Raw genomic sequence first — 20,992 nt, 5'->3', positions numbered from 1 at the left:
TATCAATGATAGAATCATGTAAACCCAGTTGCAAATGGTGATTTAAGCAATGCCAAATTATGATTTTAGGAAAATCATTTTTAAGTTTAGTTCTCACCCCTGACTTGCAGCAAAGTATTACATTTGCACCATCTGAGCAGAACGTGAACAAATTATATTTCAAATATCCACTATCAATTTCTGCATCATGCAGACTTTTTAATGGAAATGTGTATATAGTTTCAGCATCCTGTCCTGTCAACTCAACCAAATCAAGAAAAATTATGGGCAACAGATCAGTCTTCAACCTTTACAAAAATTGTGATTACTGGTTTACAAGATATGATTGAAGCTTCATCAATAATGACAATTTTTAAATGTTTTCAATTGTTTTAGTAGTAAATATTTCATTTTTAATTTCCTTTGCAATGTGATCAACTATTTTAACAGCAGTTTTCTGAGAATGAAGTCTCACTCCCATGTCCAACCCATTTTTTTATTTGTAGCTCAGTCTCATCTTCAGCATTAAAATTGCCTTGTTTGTTTTGCCACACTGTAGATTGTATTAAAAACTTTACTTGTAGACCTGATATATTTTTTGTTTATTTTATCTTGGTATTTGGTAATTGCATGATCTTTCATTTGCATTGCACATATTGTGTGCCTTCAAAGAAAAATGTTCATTTGTTTTTCTTCTAAGAGATGTATGCTGGACTGTTTTATTCCTTCCCGACGCTTCAATGCTTTAGCTTTCCCATTCCATTGAAATATGAAGCAAGTTTCTTGCTGTGAACAACCAAACCACTATGCTCAATTGGATCTTGCCTTAAAGTTTCAGTTCTTGGGGTTTTTCTTAGAAACTCCAATATATCATGCTGCAACTTCATTTTAGGAACTGATGCCTGAAATGCCAAAATTCCTTTATTCAAAAATAAATGTATTAATATAACTTATTAATTAAACTTTCAGCACAAGGGCTAAATATATAAATTATTTTCTAATTATTTTTATAAATTTTCATATGAAAACTATTTTTATAATCTTTTAATTTTTTGGCAGCATATAAACAAAGAAAATTAATTTAATGTTTAACTATTTTTGAAAATATTGTTTTTAGGTGACTGTTCTGCTTGAGCATAAGGAATTTTATATAATAATATATCAACAAGCATAAATATAGTGAAATATAGTTTTACTTAACCATAAAATTATAACACAAATGTAGTACTGTGGTGTTATCATTCATGTTTATATTTATTATTGGAATAATTTTTCTGTGCGAGTACTAGCTTACTAAGCCTAGTATCCAAATTTCATATCCTGTCAGTATGAAAATACAAGTACAGAGAGATTCAGTATCTCAAGCAAAAACATGAGATGTATTTTATTCCCTTATGTAGTCAGATGCCATCATGTACTTTGTTTTAACATTTTGGTAATGTGTATATTAAAATAACTTATCTATTCCTGAATAAAATAAATGTTTAACTGGCACAGATTGGCTTTAAAAAGGTGAGGGGCAGCAATATTAACCAACCAGTACTGAAAAGACTGACAACGAAAAACATCAATCCAGGCTAACTCTCCAATCCATGAACTTTTAATTTTGCTGTAGAATAGTAAAACCTACAAAATAACATTTAAGCCTCACAGTTTAACATTAATAGTGTAGAAGGATGCATAAACTCCATCATTTTTCAAACTCACTTTCTTTTCTCTGTCAGATTCAAGAATGATGGATGACTGATACCAGATGTGCACACAGGAAAATGTAGGCCTACATTAGTCTATGGCAATGCTCTTCTTTCGTGTGAGGTGGCTGATCAGCCACTTGTAGAGGCTTGTGAAAATCTGGCCTCAAATGTTATCATACTAATTTACAATTGTGTTATTGTGCATAACTTTATGTAGCAAGAATCCCCATAGTGACAGTTGATACATTGTACATCTAGCATCAGAGGGCTAAGAGCTGATTCTGTGAACTCATGAAATTTTAAGAACAGGTTCTTAAGAACCAGTGCAAACTGCCTGAATCCCACCACTGGTCATACCCAATGAACTGACCTTCATTTGGTGTTACCTTGAGTTTGGGGGCCCACACATTTTGACATTCAGTGTATCAACTTTAGAAAGATGTTACAGTTTTTGAATAATTGTATTTTTAATAATATTATCTGTAGTTTTAAAACACGTTTGGTTAGATTGGTTAATTTTCATAGATCAGTTCAGGTTAGAAGTAAGGTGTAATTGTATCTTTTCTCCTACACTAATGATATTAAGGGTCTGTCACTTTAGGATTACCTGTAATTCATCTTACTGATATATTAATCATTCACTTTACTATATTGTTTTACTATAAATTACATCTCATACATAGATTATTGTCAATACGCTCTTATTTCATTTGATAAATTACTGTTTGTTTGATTTTTGTTGTATATGTTGTTAGGTTAACCTTTTTATTTTAGAGGTTTTTGATATCCTTTTTCCTACACTGTTTGATTAAACTTAACACGTGTTATTTTTAGTTTATCTGTAGTTCTGTTGTAGACCAATTGCTAATTAAGTTAAGTATCTTGTTTAGGCTTCACAAGTCTGTTAATTTCAGTTTACCAATGGTTATACTTCCAGATTTCTTGTTTGCTTAGTACAGTTATATTGTTCATCAACACAACATGTATTACATTTGTTTCACTATCAAATTTCTTGCCATTAAATTAACTTGATTTGCAATTTAAACTTTTTACCCTTAATTTTGTTTGTGTAGGCACCTGGGATCTGGGGTCTACCCTACCAGCTTCCAGTATTACTCATCTTCCTTTCAACTTTTTTCATTTATTATCTTCCAAATTTCTTCATAGTTGTTTTCAGATAACCTTGTCAATCCAGTGCATTTTGGGTTGCTTCATCATTTTCGAGGTTTTTTTCCAGTGAATTAATTTCTTGTGATTTCCTTACCTTGCTCCACTGTTTTGTCTGCATTTTTTTTTCTTTTTGTTTTCTCCCTGACCCATTGGGTTTGAATTGTGGTATGGTTGGTTTTTTATTCCTTTTAATCTTTTTCCTGTTACTTCTTGGTGTCCACTCCAAACATGCACATTCCCGTTTCCCTGCATATCAAACGTGTTGTCTGTTGAAGGTACATTGTCTGTCAAACACTGGAACTACACTTCATACATTCATCTCACATTTTCTACTTTGGGTTGCTGTTTCTTGTTGGGGTACTGTTATCCATCTGTTGTCATTCTTCACTCTTTTTAAGAAGCATGTTCCTCTTTTCTTTATGGATCTTGCTCTGTGGTGAGTGGTGCCCAAGTATACTTAAGCTAGTAAAAGCTACATTGTAAGGCCATGGTGATTTAACAGTTATAATTTCATGGACACTAAATGTATACTGCTAAGATGGGGTGTTCTACAAGATAGCTTGTAGGTTTATCCTAGCAATATATTTTCTTCATTAATATGCCTGTCCTGAACTGTCATCAGCCATGGACTTTATGGGTAAAGCAGATAGTGATAAGCTGCTATGCCTTGTATTGAATAATTCAGCATGGTCTGCCCTTTAAAATAAGGGTTTTATGGTCACTCTTTGCACTATCTCGAGTGTTATTGTTCCTTGGGACTCTCCACCACACTTTCTTTCCTCTTTTCTTCCAGTGAAATTTGAGAGTCCTTATCACTTTCCATTTCCAAAGCTGCTAGGATGGTGGACCATGTTGGCATCCTCTTGAGTGAACATGCTGATGAAAAACAAATAATATATAATGAAAGAAATAACTTCAAAACTATTATCATAATTACATTAATTGTTAATGGGTGATAAAGAAAATAAGCACTATAAAACAATAAATAACTTTATAAGCCTTAACAATATTTCATAGAGTACATTGTAATTTCCAGTTGTAACCTTAATCATAATGGAAATTGTCTGTGTTGATAGTACCCAAAAGCATTGGGGATATCTCATATGTCAGACAAAATCCAAATGCAGATGAAATACTAATTAGCAAACATGGAAAAATCAATTAAGGGTGTAGAAATGAGTGCTTATACCCACAATGTCTTAACTTCTATTGCCTCTCACTGTCTACAGCCAGTTGTGGGAAGGTATTTACCCTTCAAAGGTCTTTTAATGTCAAAAGTATAAATAAAATAAAAACCACTCTAAAATATTTCTATTAAAAATTATTCTTCCCAACATCCACCCTTAAGTTCTAATACTTCTTAAACAAAAAAATAATGGATCCACCTTAATCATTCTACAATAGGTTACCCTCAACCTCCACCCTATTCTAAAAAGATGACTGTTTTAAGTAAAAGTTTAAAAGATCTTGTTTAATTTTATCTTAAAACTATATATCATACCTCAATTTGTGTAGTTTGCATTCATTCCCTTTGTAAAATTATTGAAGCATAACTTTGGATAGCTGAGACAGGCCTATCTATTTAGTTTGTCTTTCTAGTTGTGGCTATAATGAATAAATTTTAATTATTTAAAGGTAACTAACTACCTCTAGTGACAAGGTATTTTCCTCATTTAAAATTTTATATTCTCAAGTTGCTTTCATATGTCACACTAGCAGGTCAGAGAATAATACGAGATTTCCTCTGGTCTCATGAACTTGTTATAATGATGGTATAATCTTCTTCCTTACTCCCTAACCAAATGTCTGGGTTTCAGACTATAGTTTACTTGCCACTGGTATGATCCTCTTTCCTATCCCCCATGTGGGTGTTGATTCTTAGTGATTTGGGTTTTTGATTGTAGTTGACTTGCCAACATTATAATCGTCATCCTAACATCTCGTTGATGTGGGTTTCTGGCAGCCTGGGGTTTTGGACGTAGTTGACTTGCTGTGTATGATTTCTTGCATTCTAGCCACTCTCCACCTGGAGGCACCTCTTTTTATTTTCACCCACATTTATGTATTATAGGATTGCGATTCATGTACAGTGTGGCTTGTATCACTATTTAACCATAGTTCTTTCCAAATGGATTCATTACTCCCTACACCCACCCATATGTGGGACACCTTTTTTCACACTGCGTGAAGAATATACCTAGTACAGAAGTGGTGTGGTCTTTCACATATGATCTCAGACTCTGAAGATTTCTTTGGGAGTGTCTTTTAGACACTTTTAAAGGATGTTTTTTTTCTTTCCCTTGTGCTGATCCTTCTACCTGTTTATTGTCTTACATTTCCTTCCCACTGAAAACTAGTGCTTTCATTTTCTGCTTCAACTCAGTGATGGTTTGATCTTTGTGATTGAAAGAGGACCTTCATCATCCATTGAATTTATATGTTTGGAGGTGATTGAATAGCTCAATCCTGGTTTGAAAAAGTCTGGCATCAATGAGGGCAAGAAAGTAGGAGGGTTGGTGGGTTCTGATGGTTGCTTCATATTGCTTTGTGCTGTATGGTTTTTCTGGGGTGTAAGGATGTGATGTTCATATGTCACTGCTCCCAATGTGATAGCAATTGTTCAGGCTGAGTCATTTTGGTCAAGAGTTTCCCAGGTATTATAATTCATATGGCAGTCCTTAAACAGCTATGAATGTTCTTGTAGTAGTACTTCTGACCACCACAAAAGCATGCTCCAGCCTGTAGTTCTCTGAAGAAGATGCATTTTGGGAGATGATTGTCTGGCATTCTTACATGTCTGGCCTAATGGAATTGTCTCTCTCAGCAGGGTGTGAATGCTGGGTATTTTAGACCTGTTTAAGACTTCTGTGTCAGGGACCTTGTCTTACCATTTGTTATTCATAAGTTTGTGTAAACAACAGAGGTGGAAGAAATTGAGTTTTTTGGCATAGCATTGGTAAACAGTCCATGTTTCAGACCCATAAAGGAGGGTAGCGAGCACAACCACCTTATAAACTTCCAGTTTGGTTTTGAGTATCATCCCTTTGTGATCCCAAACTGATGAAGGTAGTATACCAAAAACAGTGTTTGTCTTAATTTTTCTAGAGTCTATTTTATTGTCAATATTAATTCATTGAGATAGAATGCTACTTAGGTGAATTTTTCATGACTGTTAGTTTTTAGTTGTTGACTGAGATGTTAAGTTCTTGGCAGAGTTTTTGTAGAGCAGGTTGGTACACTACTTTAATTTTTTTCTTGCTGTTGGTAAAGTTGAAGTTCTCACAGGTGGTGGTAATAAGGTCCATATTTTGCTGCATCTTCATTTCTGGTGTTCATGGCACAGGATTAGCTAACAAGAAATGATGCAGTTTATCAGTATTGACATTAGGCATTGCAAGTTGATGAGCTTGCTATCCACATGGGATTTAATGTCAATGCTTTGATTGCCATCCTTGAAAGTGTCAGTGAACATGGCTGAAAACTTGATGCTGAAAAGCATTGGTGCTATTACACAGGCCTGTTTAACTCCATTTGTGACTGGAAATGGATCAGAGGATTGGCCATCATCAAGTACTTGGATTGGAATGCCCTCATGAAAGTGTTGTACCATCAGTATAAATCTGTTCAGGCACACAACTTTGCTCATGATCTTCCAGAGCCCACCCTAGCTGACCCGTTTTAAAGAGTTTGAGAGTTCAATGAAGGTGGTTTACAGTTTGACAGGCAGCAAATACTATGTCAAATTTTTCTTTTTCTGAAACTGCACTGGTTCTTTGGAAGCATATCTTACTCGATGTTGAATGAGTCTATTGAGGAGGGTCCATGCAAGAACTTTTACTAGCAGTTGAGAGGAAAGAGATTCCTCAGTAGTTGTCACAGGATTGATAGTTGTCTTTCCTTTTGTAGATGTGGATGATGTTGGCATCTCTGGTCTTGTGGTAGGATCATGTGTTCTTGCATGGATTGCAGTATCTCTCTGAGCTTGACAAGCAACTTGAGTCTACCATGTTTGTAAATCTTTGTTGGAATAACAACAGCTCCAGGGGCTTTGTCATTTAACTGTTGGTTGACAGCTTTTTACATTTCCAATAGTGATAGGGATGTGTCAAGTTTTGGGTTGGTATGAACTTGAGGCAGTCTGTTGATGGTATCATCCTTGATGTGTGATGATCTGTTTATTATGTTTTGGAAGTGTTTTGCCCATCTTTCAAAAAATAAGGGCTTTCTTTGTTAGTAGAGCTGTCCTGTCAGCTCCAGATAGTGGTAAGGAGCTGGTTGGTTTGGGTTTGTAGACCATTTTAATGGACTTGTGAAAGCTCTTCATGCCATTCATGTTAGCATAGGTATGGATTTTCCTCTACTTTGTTGCTGAAAAATTTTTCTTGTTTTTCTCTGCTTTCATTGGGCTGTGCTGTAGCAGTTTTAAGCATCCTTTTTTGTTGGCAGACTAGCAATTTATATAGATTCTATGCAGCTTTTATTTCTGTACAAGCAGACTCATTGTTTTTGTTAAACTTATCTTGATGTTTGTCTTTGGTTGGATCAAGATTCTAAAGAGCTGTGGACTACATGGTGTCATGGAAGGAGACCCAGCTTTCTTTGTTGTTTAAGATGGTCTGAACAGTACTGAGGCAGTTTGTTAGTTCATCATTAAATATAAGGACACTGCCTAGGCCCATTGGACCTGACTCATAACCATTTGTATTCATTACAGTTTACATAGTAGTAACTTCTAATATATTAAGTGTATCTTCACAAAATTTGGTACTTTCAGTAATGATGACAAGGCTTTTGCACACGAAAAATCAGATTTTTAATGAAGTATTTTTTATTAAAATTTGTTTGTGAAATTGTTTTTTTTTTGACTAGTGTGAGAGCAAAGCAGTTTTTCATTTTGTGATCAAAAATACTTTTATTTGTATCAAAAATAGCACAGATAGCTCTTGTGTAGCTTTGCGGGAAATTTAAAAACAAACAACAAACTAGTATCAAAAATCTCGTATTTCACTTGTATAACCTCCAGAACCTCTTAAATGAAGATAACTTTTTCAGTAAAACTAATTGTTTTGTTAGTACACTTATTACTTGATTCTTTAGCCTGTAGAAAACTCATCATATATAATACAAATAAAAAACTGTAAAATCAAAAATAAAATGAGCAGCTGTGTCCATTTTTCTTCATTATTAATCAGGAGGTTTCAAAGTACTTTCTCATAGTTTCAACTTTTAACATATCCCATAAATTTTCTGTGTTTATTTTACTTTTAACATCTGAAACTAAACACACTGTAAATAATGCTGAAATCACTGGTCATATGAGCCTGTCTTTGAAGAGCTCACCATAATATGACACTCTAGAGAGCATGAAGGCATGTGCAAAACAGAAGTGTTATTCATACATGCATTTGCTCGAAGAACACTATTGGGCTTAAGTGGCTTATGTTTCCTACAAAGCTCACAAGAGAAATTTCCAAGGGTAATGAAATTTCTATTAGAATGTGTGAAAACATGGTTCAAAGTTGCACTGGTCTAGTAAACATTGTAGGTTCTAAGCCTCGATTCATTTACATTGCAGGTGTTTTAGTACTACTGCTCATCTGTTTGATGTTTTTTAAATTTCACAGCATACCTCTATGGTGTTATTTGGACACGTGCTTATAAAATATACTACCCTTTTGTTTTTAAAGTTGTGAAGTATTGAATGTAGTTTTAAGTTTACCCCAATTTAGACAGCTGTAATAACACACATGCATTAGGCATAACTATGTATTGGCCTACAAAAGTATACTATTTCATCGACCATGCATTACATATGTATAAATATGCATATACATATTACTATTTACTCATAAATGTTAATTATATTTTTCAAAATATAAAGTTTAAGTGTGAAATACATTGAAAAATATTGATTTTGTGTTACAAAATTCTGAATTCATGTGTAATATCACTAAATCTTGTCTAGACTTGTGGGTGGGGTGTGTTGATAATTTTTGTAGACTTCAAACATTAACTTTTGAAAATAAGAATATCAAATTTCAGTACTAGTATCCTCAAAATCCCTGTAATTTAGTAGTCTAAGTCACTTGGATGTGGGTTGAAACAAATCCTATCCATATTCAGAGAAACAACTCACTGATCACATATTTACAGTTTTGCAGATTTTTTTCTCTTGTCTTCAAGTCATTTGTAAACAACTGTCAGAATTACATAGAGGGTAAACTTTCTGTTTCTATTGGTTATAAACTTGAGCTACTCGGTGGTATGTGGTATTAGTTAAGAACTTTCAAATGATTGAAGGGTGGAGTTACTCTAGTAGATTTGCTAAATATATATTGATATCTCAGCAAATCATGAAGGTGGGAGGTTTTTATTTTATATTTAGCTTGTCTACATCTCAAATTCAAGTTTCTAATTTGTTAGATACTTGTACATGTGTGGTGGATGTAATAAAATTGAATCTGAGCAATAAGACAACAGGATGTGTTGTGTGACACACAGAAACCGATACTTACATTATTTACTTTAAATTTCCTTTCAAATTAAAAAGTTAAAACATATAAAGTATAAACTACATTTTTATGTCAATCTTACTGATGTAAGTAGCAAAAATGATGTTTAATAAAAATTTGAAAATATCATTTCAAACATGCACTTTAACCTGCTGGGACAAAAGAATTAAACTGTTTAATACTTAGTAATTTGTCTTGCACTTTTCTAGCTCTTGACAATTTTCCTTTATTGGGAGCATCAATAGTGTTTTTTGATATGCATATTGAAGATAATGAGGTGGTGATTAGTCCAGCAGTCAGCACATGCTCTTATTCAACTGAACACTATTGATTCCTTTTCTTGACAGTGATAGTCATTGAGATGCCAATGCTTGGAGCAAGGATGCATTCAAAATGTCTTGTGAAGTGGGAGATGGAAGACTGAGTTGCTTATGAGAAGCTGGTGTTCAGCACAGAGTTGCAAGAGTAGGAGACCATTTCTGACAAAGTTTTGCGATCAGTACCAGTTCAAGCATTGAAGTTGATATGTAGGGTTAGTTTGAGTTGGATGTTAAAAATCTGTGGAGATCTTCATATAATCTATGTTGAATATCATCAAGATTGGTCATCATTGGAGCATAGCAGCTGATGGTGGCTGCTTGCTTTTTGCCTGGTGATGGTAAGTGAAGTATCATGATGCAGTCATTCACAACCTTTGGAAGGATAGTCTGCTTGCATCAGGTTGTTTTTGATTGCAAAACCAATACCAGCTTCACATCTGTCTTTTTTTTTTTTTGGTATGGCCACTCTCAAAGAATGTGCAAGTTGCCTGCACTTCCTTAAGTTGACCTTCATCAAAGTGGATCTTGCTGAGGGCAGTTATACCAAAACTGTATCTTGCAAACTCTTTACTGACCAGAGAAGAACTTCTCTGGTCTGGTAGCCTGGGCATTATCCATCAGCATGCATATTCTATGTGCCAAAGGTGACAGGGGTCACTTTTAATTTAGTTTTGTTGTTTGGATTACTGGTGTGGGTTCCTTTATAGCCATAGTAAGTTGGCCAATTAGTGTGAAGCAGGCAATTTTTAGGGCATGTTGTGTAGCCTTTTTCTCATTCTATGTAGGTGAGTGGTGCAATTCTGAAGAAGACTTCAGTCACTCAGATGGTTGCCAAATACCACTGCTACTTTTTTCAGTGAGATGTGATCTTATTGTCTAAAATGCCTATGTGCAAGTTTGCAGCTATAGCTCCCAATGATTCACATCTGCTATTTTATCACTTGCCCATTGCTACGGGTCATTAGTAGATGAAGGTTGATGAAGATGATTTGTACACAAGTTGGATTAAGGTGAGGGAAAGTTACACAACCAGCCTTTACTCTCTTGTCCAGACACTTTGAGCACCAGTAGAAAGACCTAGTTGAGACAGCTGGGAGAAGAGTCAGGATGCAGAAGCTGCTTGAATGGTGACAGTTTGTCATCAAGCTGCCTCAGGAGCTACACTCCAGATTTTCTGTCAGGGTTTACTCCCTTAGCCTCCAATGATGTCCACAAGGCAATAGAACTATTTTCCCAGGGCTGGGGGATCTGGTTCATGAACATCAGGGGATGTTCACATGCCAATGGACTTACATGCCACATGTCTAGGGGCCAGACATCTTCAGAGTCCTTTGTAGTTCAACCTCAGACCATAAGATACTTGGGACATATGTGGCTATTAGGGTTTGTTGATGGATAGGCTATGTACTGGCATAGAAATACTTGTGCTCTTGGCCCTTCATTTCTCAAACTGCTAGCCAACAGTGAAAGGTAAGTTAGCGTGACAAGCACTACACACATTACGCTAACACACTAGATAAATCACATCAACCAGAAGATACTCGTTTGGCAGAACATTTCTTCTAGTGGAGTATTGGAACCCTTACCACTTATCAGTTTCTAGTTACTGGGGTGGTGGACCATGGAGGTCTGTCCTCCTGAGTGATGAATCATATAACACTTTGTTGAGAGTAGGGTGGTGGCATTGTGCAGATGTTGCTGGTGTTTTGCACTGCCTACCATGAACTTGATGTACAATTCCAGATGGCACTACAGCAGGTTTTGGTTGTAGCACTACACCATGTGCCCATCTGTATATCTGACCAGTTGTTTCTTTCTCCTTGGCATTTCTTCTTCGTACCATTTTCTAGATGTACATTCCTAATTGGTCAGGTTTTGGTTAGAGGTGGTACGGTCATGATTCATGTTTATATGGTGTGATCTTTTACCTATTGTAAATCTGATATTGCCTTGTGCTGGATGAGTTCAGACTACTTCTGTGGTCTGTCACACCCTGTTCACTTGACATTAAGGGGTTCCATTCATTGGTTATACATACTCAGGGATTTCTTCATGTTTTCCATCTCTTATATTCATGACACAGCATTAAAAGAGAGAAGAGCATACCTGGATCAGATGTGGTGTGGTGTTTTCTCTCTTGGTCCTGCACCTTCTGATCTCTCTTAGGTCTTCCTGAAGTGGATAGTTTTTTTATTATTGGCCATTCACTAGTTCTGTGTTGGATTCTAGCTATTTTGTGAAAGGAGGTAAGATATATCAAGAGGTGGTATTTTCCTGCACTGAAAATGGTTTTCTGATAGATACTTACCTTTCTTCACATTTTCCACCCAACCTTTCTATTTCTTATGATATATTGTGCAGGTCTTCTGACCATTCTTGAAATGAATAACAAGTGTAGATGTAAAGATGAGTGATTTAGTGCTGTTATTGGTAGAGAACTGCTGCATGATCATTTGCATGGTTATGCTGAAGTAGGAAGTGGAAGGCTAGTAGCATGTGCTGAAAATTTGTGCCAATAGAAGGCAGGTACAAGTCCAGTAAAGCTGTTTTGTGAGAGGAGATAATTAACTATTTCAGCATAGGAAAATGCTAACCTTTTCCATTTTAAATTATTCTCTTTCCTTGACACTTGCTTTCTATCACTTCCCCTCCAGTTACTTCAAACTGTATGTTGCATGAGTAATGAAAAAAGTTATCATAGTCAACAAACTAGTGGCAGACATGTTGATGTATGCTTAAGAAAAAGTTAGAATTTGTATACAAAGATAGTGTAATAGGAATTGTACACTAAGGGTTAATAAATATTTTGTGTATTATATGGTTATAGAATTTTCTCTCGGTGTTCAACAATTCTTAGAAGCAGTCAGACTTGCTGTTTCTATATAAAGGTTTTGGCAATATGTTAAACTGTACATTTAAGAAGCATCTCAAATATTAATAGCTTTAATGCAGTTGCACTTGTTTCTTTTGAATATTTATAGTTACCTACTTGTTCAGATTTTGAAGATCACTAAACTGTAGGATGGAGAAACCTCTGGACAGATGCTTGGATGAAGTGTATGTGTTTTAGTATTTTTAAGTAGTAATAAAAAGTTTTAAGGTTTTAATTTTTTGTTTTTATTCATTTTTATACTTTCATTGACCTTTTAATACCCAAAAGATATTCTACTTGATGAAAGTTATACTAGCATTAGACCATTCAAAACTTATTTTGCATTTTGCATTCTGGTTGAAAAGGGAAAGGATGAAATAATTTTAAGAAAATGTAACTTATTTTTAAACCTTTAATGTAAAAAGAAAATCATTAATACATGTTGTACAAAAAACTTCAGTTTTTTTATTATCAAGGCTACTTCTGTGTAGCCTTTACTTATGTGTTATTTTATTTGAGATAAGTACGAAAGTTAGTTAATTATTTATAAGTGCAAGGAATCTTTAAAATGTGTACTATATTAGTGGATCCTGTCTAATTCTGAATGATTATAATTATGTAGTGCATTTTTAACACACTGTATAACTTTGATGTAGGTTTAACACACCAGGAGTAACTGGAGTTTTATGTGCTGATGCCCAAGGACTTTGTTTGTCTGGTAAATATACTCTGAAAACTGTCTTACTGTTGTTTCAAACAGCATATTTTTGTGACTTTTTGGCAATTAAAAAAAATGCCTGGAAATGTTTGAAGCCATTATTCAAACATTTGATGCAATTTTTTGTTTTGGGATTATTTTTTGGAAGAATTTCATGTATGTATGATGAGAGGTTAATTTGTAAACCATTTTTATTTACTTCAATTTGACTTAAATCTACTTTGTTTTTAGCCATTTGTAATGCTTAACAAAACAAGAATAATAAAAAATAAAACTTGGAGTATCATACCATTAGTAAAAAAATAAGTCTGTCACACCTTAGTTATATGACAGTCTACACCCAAAGTTACAGGTTCAATAAATAGACCACCATGCAAATTAGAACAAAACAGAAAATCATGGATCACACTTTTTTATTTGGTGATTCAACTGCTTTCCAGGAACTTTGTTTGAAATTGGCCTGAAGGTTGTCTGCATGATGACATAGTCTGCAACCCTTATTTTTAATATTGAAAATTACATGTAAATGTTAGTCAGTCTAGTCCTAACTTGGAAATTGGAAGATTTACATGATATAAAACATGCGACTTATTAAAAACCTATCTTAAACTACAAAAGAAAAAATCTAAGTTTAGAACATAAGAACATGGTTTATTTACTTGCCAAATTTTACTTATCTTTTAACAACAAAAGTTAAACAGCAGCTTTTTACATTTTCATTGTTAGTGATCTATATGATTACATAAATATAATTATCATTAGTTACTTTTTCTCTTATTACTATCATTAGATATTAATTACCAGTCAGTTTATACTCCATATTGTGGCTGATAATCTGTCATCTTGCTAGTCCTGAGAAGAAATGTGTGTGTGGTAGTATGTGTGGGAATTTACTTTTGAGTGTTGTTAGAAAAGTAGGTGAGTTATCCTATCTACTTTTCCAGTCGCTTACCTAATTAGGATAAAAATGAACTCTCTGGATGCTTTTGATTGGGTCACCAGTTTATTAATATGATAACTTCAATAAAGTCAATATCAGAATTAAATTTGGCACACTTGTTGATACCACACTCTTCTATAACTTTAAACATTACATTTTGAGATTGCACAATAATCTTTTTTATGAAAACTACACAACGGTCTGTTATTCAATTACAAATTTGAAGATAATTTTTTAAATTAATTTTATTAATTGTTTCCAATATCTTGTGAAACAAAAGCCAAACTGTTAAGTGTTTCTGCAACTGTTGGTTGCAGAAACACTTCATTTAATAGGCAAAAACTACCATAAAGACAATTAATGTAGAATTCCCCTCTGATATAGTGGTTTAAAAAGATATCCTCGGTCAGCTCTGTACTAAATGTTTTTACAGTTTTCTTACGTTATTGCAGTGGAGAGAGAAAATATGAAAAATCTCCTTGCTTTTCCAAAATATCATTCTTCTCCATTTTCAGAGCTATTTATTGTCATGTAATAAGTTATGTGTGTAAAGTGTACGTCAGTTATTTGTATCTTTAAATTCTTTATTAATAAAATGTAAAGGTTTCTTCCATAATGGGACATAATTCCCTCTGGGGTGGTGCTAGTATTGATGGGGGAGGGGTCGTGCTACAGAGCATATGCTCTTGGACCACAACCTATCTCTCTTCAATACTGGTCCTTATAACTATTTCATGCACCTAGTCAGTCATTTACTGCTATAGATCTTTCTATTTGCTCCCCTTCACTTTTCACTCATTTTTGGAGGGTCAATAGTAATTCATGGGGCAGTGATTATTTTGAAAAAGACTGGCTGTGGTTGATGCTATCTGACCTGCTTGCCTTGATAGAAGTTGGACCAGGCTAACTGGCCTTCTTTCACACTCTCTCAGAACTTGATCCTGCCATTGTTTGTAAGCCATCAATAAATAATGGTGTGGCAGCAGTAACTGACTGTATTCTACAGGAAGCTGCTCAGCCTATTCCTAAAACCTTGACACATTTCCTGCAGTATCCTTATCATTAGTAGAATACTGCCTGCCACATGACAAGAAAAGCTAAAATACAGGCTTGGGATACCTTTCATAGGTATCCCACATTTTTAAATCTCATTGCATTTTAGCAGGCTTGTGCACATGCTTGGGAGGTCAATAGTCAAAGCCAGAAGAATTCTTGTATTAAATACACCTCTAGCATCTCTTCTACCACCAGTTCTAAACTCATATGGGATAAAATTTGAAAGGTTAGTGGCCAGTATACTTCTGCTTCCCTTTCCATCTTGTTTTCTGATGGCCAGGAAGTTGCTGATGCCCAGAGCATTGCCAATACTCTTGGTGGAAACTTTTCTCATACATCTAGCACTTCTGCTTAATCCCCCATTTTCTTAGTCATGAAAACAAGGGCAGGAGGATTGCCTCTTTCCTTTTGGACTGATTGTCTCTATGACTATAATTGTCTCCTTACAATGATAGAACTTAAACTTGCTCTTCATCAGTCTGGCAGTACATCAGTTGGACCTGATGATGTTCATTACGAGATGTTGTGCCATTTCTCTCCTGCCTCTTTTGCTATTCTTCTGACTGTTTTTAACTGGATCTGGTAGAGGAATGTTTTTCCTGATGCTTGGCATCATGCTATTGTATCCCTTTTTCTAAACCAGAGAAGGATCTGAAGGTTCCTTTTGAACTACTGTCTAATTGCTTTGACAAGCTGTCTCTATAAGATCTTAGAGAGGATGGTTAATGCTCGTCTTGTTTGGTTCCTCAAATCAAATAATCTCCTCTTTCACCCAATCAATGTCGGTTCTGAAAACAGTACTCCACCATGGAGCTCTTGAATCGACTTGAAACATCTGTATTTTTTGACCTTGAGAAAACTTATGGCGATATGGCATCTTGTGAGACCTCCTTTCATGTAGGTTGCATGGCAATTTGCCAATTTTTATTTAGCATTTTTTTAATGAATTAGTGATTCCAGGTCTGTGTGGGTTTGACACTTTCCCATTCTTTCCCACAGAAACTTGAAGTCCCTCAGGGCTGTGGTGTGTCTTACTTTTCATTATAAAGATTAATGCCATGAGTAGACAACTGCCCCCTACAGTTGCAAACTCTCTTTGTTGACAACTTCCACATCTTGTGTCAGTTGTCAAATATGAAATATTGAGGGAACTGCCCTTAATCATTTACTGAAGTGGATCACAGCAAATGGTTTCAACTTTTTTCTCTCCAAAACTGTTTACATGCCCTTTTGATGTCAGCAGGACATTCACCCTGATCCTGAACTCTGTATTGGTGAAGTTGTGCTTGCAGTAGTCCCTGAGGCAAAGTTCTTGGTTTAGCTTTGACTGTAAGCTGACCTTTATTCCACACATTAAGTAGCTATGTGTCAAGTGTACAAGAGCACTGAACATTCTGTGTCCTCTCTTCTACTTCTTGGGGGGCAGATTGATGTTCCATGCTAAAAATGTATTCTGTTCTTATTTGATCATAACTGTACTATGGGTCTTTGGTCTATGTCTCTGTCAGGATATTGGCCTTGAAAATGTTGGACACTGTTCACCATTAGGGGCTATGGCTCTGCACAGCGGCCTTCTGCACTTCTCCAGTCCAGAGTTTGTACACAGAGTTCCATGAACCCCTCTATATCTTTGTTATTTGCAACTTTCTTTAATGTATGTTTCAAAACTTCAATCTTTACCACAGCATTCGATGTGGGGTTGTGTTTTCCTTCCTCAGTGGGCCACACTTTTTTATAACAGATGGTCTGTCATTGTTCCTTTTAGCCTTCGTATCTGGGTGCAGTTGGATGAACTGGGTCTATCTTTGGATGACATAACTGTCTTCACAGATCAGTTCATCCCACCATGGCTAATTACTATCTCCAAATGTGACCATTCTTTGAGTCATCTGAATAAGGCAGATACTTCTGATTGGAAGTATTGCCTTCTATTTGCTGAACATCTTTTGAACCATCCTTCCATTTCCATTTATACAAATGGTTTGAGATCAGGTGACTTTGTGGGCTCTGCAATGGTTTGCCATGATTTGGTTGTTGCCCACAAAATCCCCTCAACAGTTCCTCTGTTCACTGCCAAATATGTATGCCATTTCTCTTGCCCTGGATCACATAGAAGCTATCAGTACATGAACTGTACTCTTTATACTGATTCACTGGCTCATTTCTCTTTAACTTTTACTTCTGTCCATCTTTTCCAGATACCAGGCCATGCTTGTATTCTTGGGAATGAGCTTGCTGACATTTCAGCTAAGTCGGTATGCATTGGTATTATCACTGCCATGCCTGTCCCATACATGGATTACAGTCCTGTATTGAAGGCTCAGTTTCACACCAGTTGGCAGTCAACTTGGAGTGAGAAACATGGTAATAAGCTTTTCCAAATCAAACCTTCTGTTGCTCTTTGGCTGTCTTGCTTCTGTAAGAATCAGGAGGAGGAAGTTTTTCTGGCTAGGCTATGCATTAGTCACATTTTTAACTCACCATTTTCTTTTATATGGTACTGATGCACCAATGTGTGGTCTGTGTGGCACTCAAGTCACAATAGCACACATCTTACTGTCATGCTGTCATTACGACTGAGAATGACAGCACCATTTTAAACATAATTTTACAGTGGGTTTACCCCCTAACATTAGTCAGTGTTGTTGGTGAGGGTGATAATGTACACCTCAGTTGTGTTTTTAAATTTTTAAGGGTTATTGGTCTTTTTAACTGTATTTGATATTTTAATCTGAAAATTGGACTATGCACTGTTTTAGCATGATTCCTGTTTCCATATTTTACCTATTTTATTTTTTACGTTTTTATTGGCTATTTGATACAGATAGCCCAGTTGCTTTGTGCCAATAAACACTAAACCAACCAACCAACTAACCCAACTTCCATAATTTTTGTTGTCTGTTGATCTAGTATCTTATTTTTTGGGTTAGCGAATTTTTTAAACTTTCTGTGCTGGTGAGGTTAACATAATCTTTTATGTTGGATTTCTTTTCACTAATTTTGTAATAGTTTATTTAATTTCACAGTTGGCAGTTTTGTATATTTTGTTTTAAATTACTGAAATGCTTTTGAATATCCAAGTGAAAAAAAAAATCATGTTAGGGTTTAATTAAAAATAAAAATCAGTTTGGTTTCACGTAAGAATATGAATTTACAAAAATCAAATGTACTATAATACAAAATATATTAGAATATTTATGAACATGTTATCCAGAAGAGCACAAAAGAAACATTTTGTAACGATCATACAAAAATACCTTTTTTAAGAATATCTGAGATTGAAGTATTACATTTTTATCAATAAATTTCGTGTTAATATCTTTATTTGTAAATAGTTCCATTGTTAAAAGTTTTTTCTTGTGCATGTATGCAAGTGCACATATATATTTGATATATGCTACCTTAAGCTTTTAAAATATATACTCTTATATATAAAAAAAAAAATTTTAAGTTAGCTCCAAGTAAATAATAATGTTGAATCAATTCAGATGTAAAGATATAATGAATGTAGTTTGTATCTGTTGAAATTGTATTTTGATTTCTAATCTTAGCAAAGGGAACAGCTTATCCCAGGGCAGCAGGTATCATCACATCCCTTATGAAACAAGCTGCTCAGTTGGAACCCACAGCAGATAAGCTGCCAGTGTTGAGGCTAGAGTCTGAGAGCTGGTTAGTTTGCACATTGTCTTTCATGTGAAAGATAAAAATTAGAAAGGTCTTTTTGTCCAGCTTGTATAATTTAGAGGTTGATCATGTTTACATATACAGTAGACAAGTACTTGCATTTCTGATCTTGGAAGCTAAAGTGTGTTAACTATACACATCTCTAATAGTATACTGCAAAACAAATTATTAGAGCCTGTATTTTAAAATATTAAAAATCTTTGATCAAAGTGTCATCAATTTCTCTAAAGGTTGGATTTAAAAGTAAACTTTTTAATAAGCAGTAAAAGGCTACACCCTTTAGCAGTATAATGTAGAAGTACAAACAGTACTTGGATATTGGATATACTGGTTTCCAATTCTAAATGACCAATACGTGTGTTCTTAGAACCTACACGTACTCTTTAGGTGAAATAAGTAAAAATGAAGGGCGACAAGTGGAGAGAACTTGGTTATTTGCATTGGGATTTCTTTCTTGAAATAAAAATTATTACACAGCTTCACTGCCCTGTTTTATTCCAGAATATTTTGTACTGATGACTAAAACATGCATTATAAAGCAGTTTCAACAAAACTAATACTTTGACAGTAATGAAACAATTTTTACAGTTAGCAGAGCAAAAAACAAGAATTAGTTACTAGATAGAAATAATAGTAATAATAAAAAGTATAATTTAAATTACTGTCATTTCTGTTTATGAAACTACAAAAGTTGTCTATTTTAAGATTTGTGACTCCACTGAAAGGTACTTATTACCCACTTTGTTGCAACCCACAGTTTGGTTACTCTTGGTTTAACCTTTCCTTGTACTTTTGTGCATGATGTGATTTTTATCATAATTTTAAATATTTACTTATAATTGTGAGTGTTATTAAGAATATTAGAAAGATGCATTATCAGTGTCAGTTCTAATTTGATGTACGTGTAAGAGGAGTAAAACCTTTAACTTGTTTATCTTATTTCTTTTCATCAGCAATATTCTAATTCAAGGAAAAAGTGAAATTACCCTAGCAGTTTACAAGACTCCAGAATGAAGGAAGAAGTTTGAAGTGTTACATGTTTAAGTTGATAGAATAAAATTATGAAAAAAATTTTTTTACTCATGTTATTGTAAAAAAAAAAGAAAAAGCATCTAATCATAAATCCAAAATAATACTGAATTTTTTACACCATTTAAAGTGCATAAAATATGCTAGATTCTTGTGTAAAATGTAGTTCCTAATAAAGTGTTGATAAGTGACCATGTTTCATTCATTACCAGCTTTACATAGCAATAATAATGTGTAGTAGATGAAAACATTTTTAAATACCATATATATTGTTTCAGAGAAACAAACATGGTAGACAGGTATTAGATTTGATGTTTTTATGATCTATTTCTACCTGAAGTGTAAGAATAGGAACAATTCATTCAAGGCTTTTACTGAGACCTCAGGATGAGAAACTTTAATGCTATCCACTTGGGAAGATGCAGTTTGTGAAAAATACAGAATGGTAATTTTTAATTATGGGCAGCTCATATCACTTATTGATTGTTTGTATAAATGCCACCTACATTGTATAATAGGTCTTCACTGATTGCTGTTTATTATTCATGTATACAATAACTTAGAATATATTTTGTTCCACTTGCAATGCTTTTGATTACACCATTTTTACTAACATCATAATAAACAACAAAGTAACATTTAAAATGTGATTTGTAAAAGGATTATTAAAAAGTATTTAGAATCTAATTAAAATGTTGATAATGAAAGTGATTATAAATAAGATACTTATTGTGGTAGGAAGTGATTCAACTGACTTAACTATATTTAACCTAAAGCACACCTTGAATTATGAGAATCAGTCTGTTTTAATTTTGAAGATTATACTATGGTTATAAACCTAACTTATATTAACCCTTTAGCTGCAGAACATGCCACATGATGTGATCATAAACTGAAAAGAAATTGCAGAACACAACATATGGTGAGCTTTAATTTCTTTCCAGCAACATCCTGTGGAACACACTTAATTGATTACTAAGTGTAATTGGATGATAATTTATTTCTGCAGCAAAGTAAT

General features: G+C 34.4%; 1 protein-coding gene across 5 annotated transcripts in view; it reads left to right on the top strand.

The window, feature by feature from the left end:
* Window positions 1–20,165, top strand: part of LOC143255625 (ragulator complex protein LAMTOR5 homolog) — a 29,402-nt gene extending 9,237 nt beyond the window's left edge. For 4 of the 5 annotated variants that reach the window (XM_076511567.1, XM_076511565.1, XM_076511569.1 and 1 more), the window contains exons 2-5: window positions 12,657–12,732; window positions 13,204–13,265; window positions 18,813–18,930; window positions 19,899–20,165. In XM_076511567.1, the coding sequence (XP_076367682.1) occupies window positions 12,698–12,732; window positions 13,204–13,265; window positions 18,813–18,930; window positions 19,899–19,959 (276 nt within the window). In that variant the 5' untranslated portion in view covers window positions 12,657–12,697 and the 3' untranslated portion in view covers window positions 19,960–20,165. Of the gene's footprint in view, window positions 1–1,703; window positions 1,751–12,656; window positions 12,733–13,203; window positions 13,266–18,812; window positions 18,931–19,898 lie in introns of all 5 variants that reach the window. The other variant, XM_076511566.1, reaches the window with a different exon arrangement.
* The last annotated feature ends 827 nt before the right edge of the window (window positions 20,166–20,992 follow it).

This window comes from Tachypleus tridentatus, chromosome 7 (assembly GCF_004210375.1).
Source record: "Tachypleus tridentatus isolate NWPU-2018 chromosome 7, ASM421037v1, whole genome shotgun sequence".
Lineage (NCBI taxonomy): Eukaryota > Metazoa > Arthropoda > Merostomata > Xiphosura > Limulidae > Tachypleus > Tachypleus tridentatus.
Note: the sequence above shows the minus strand (reverse complement) of the source record. Positions and strands in the feature narration are given on the sequence as shown.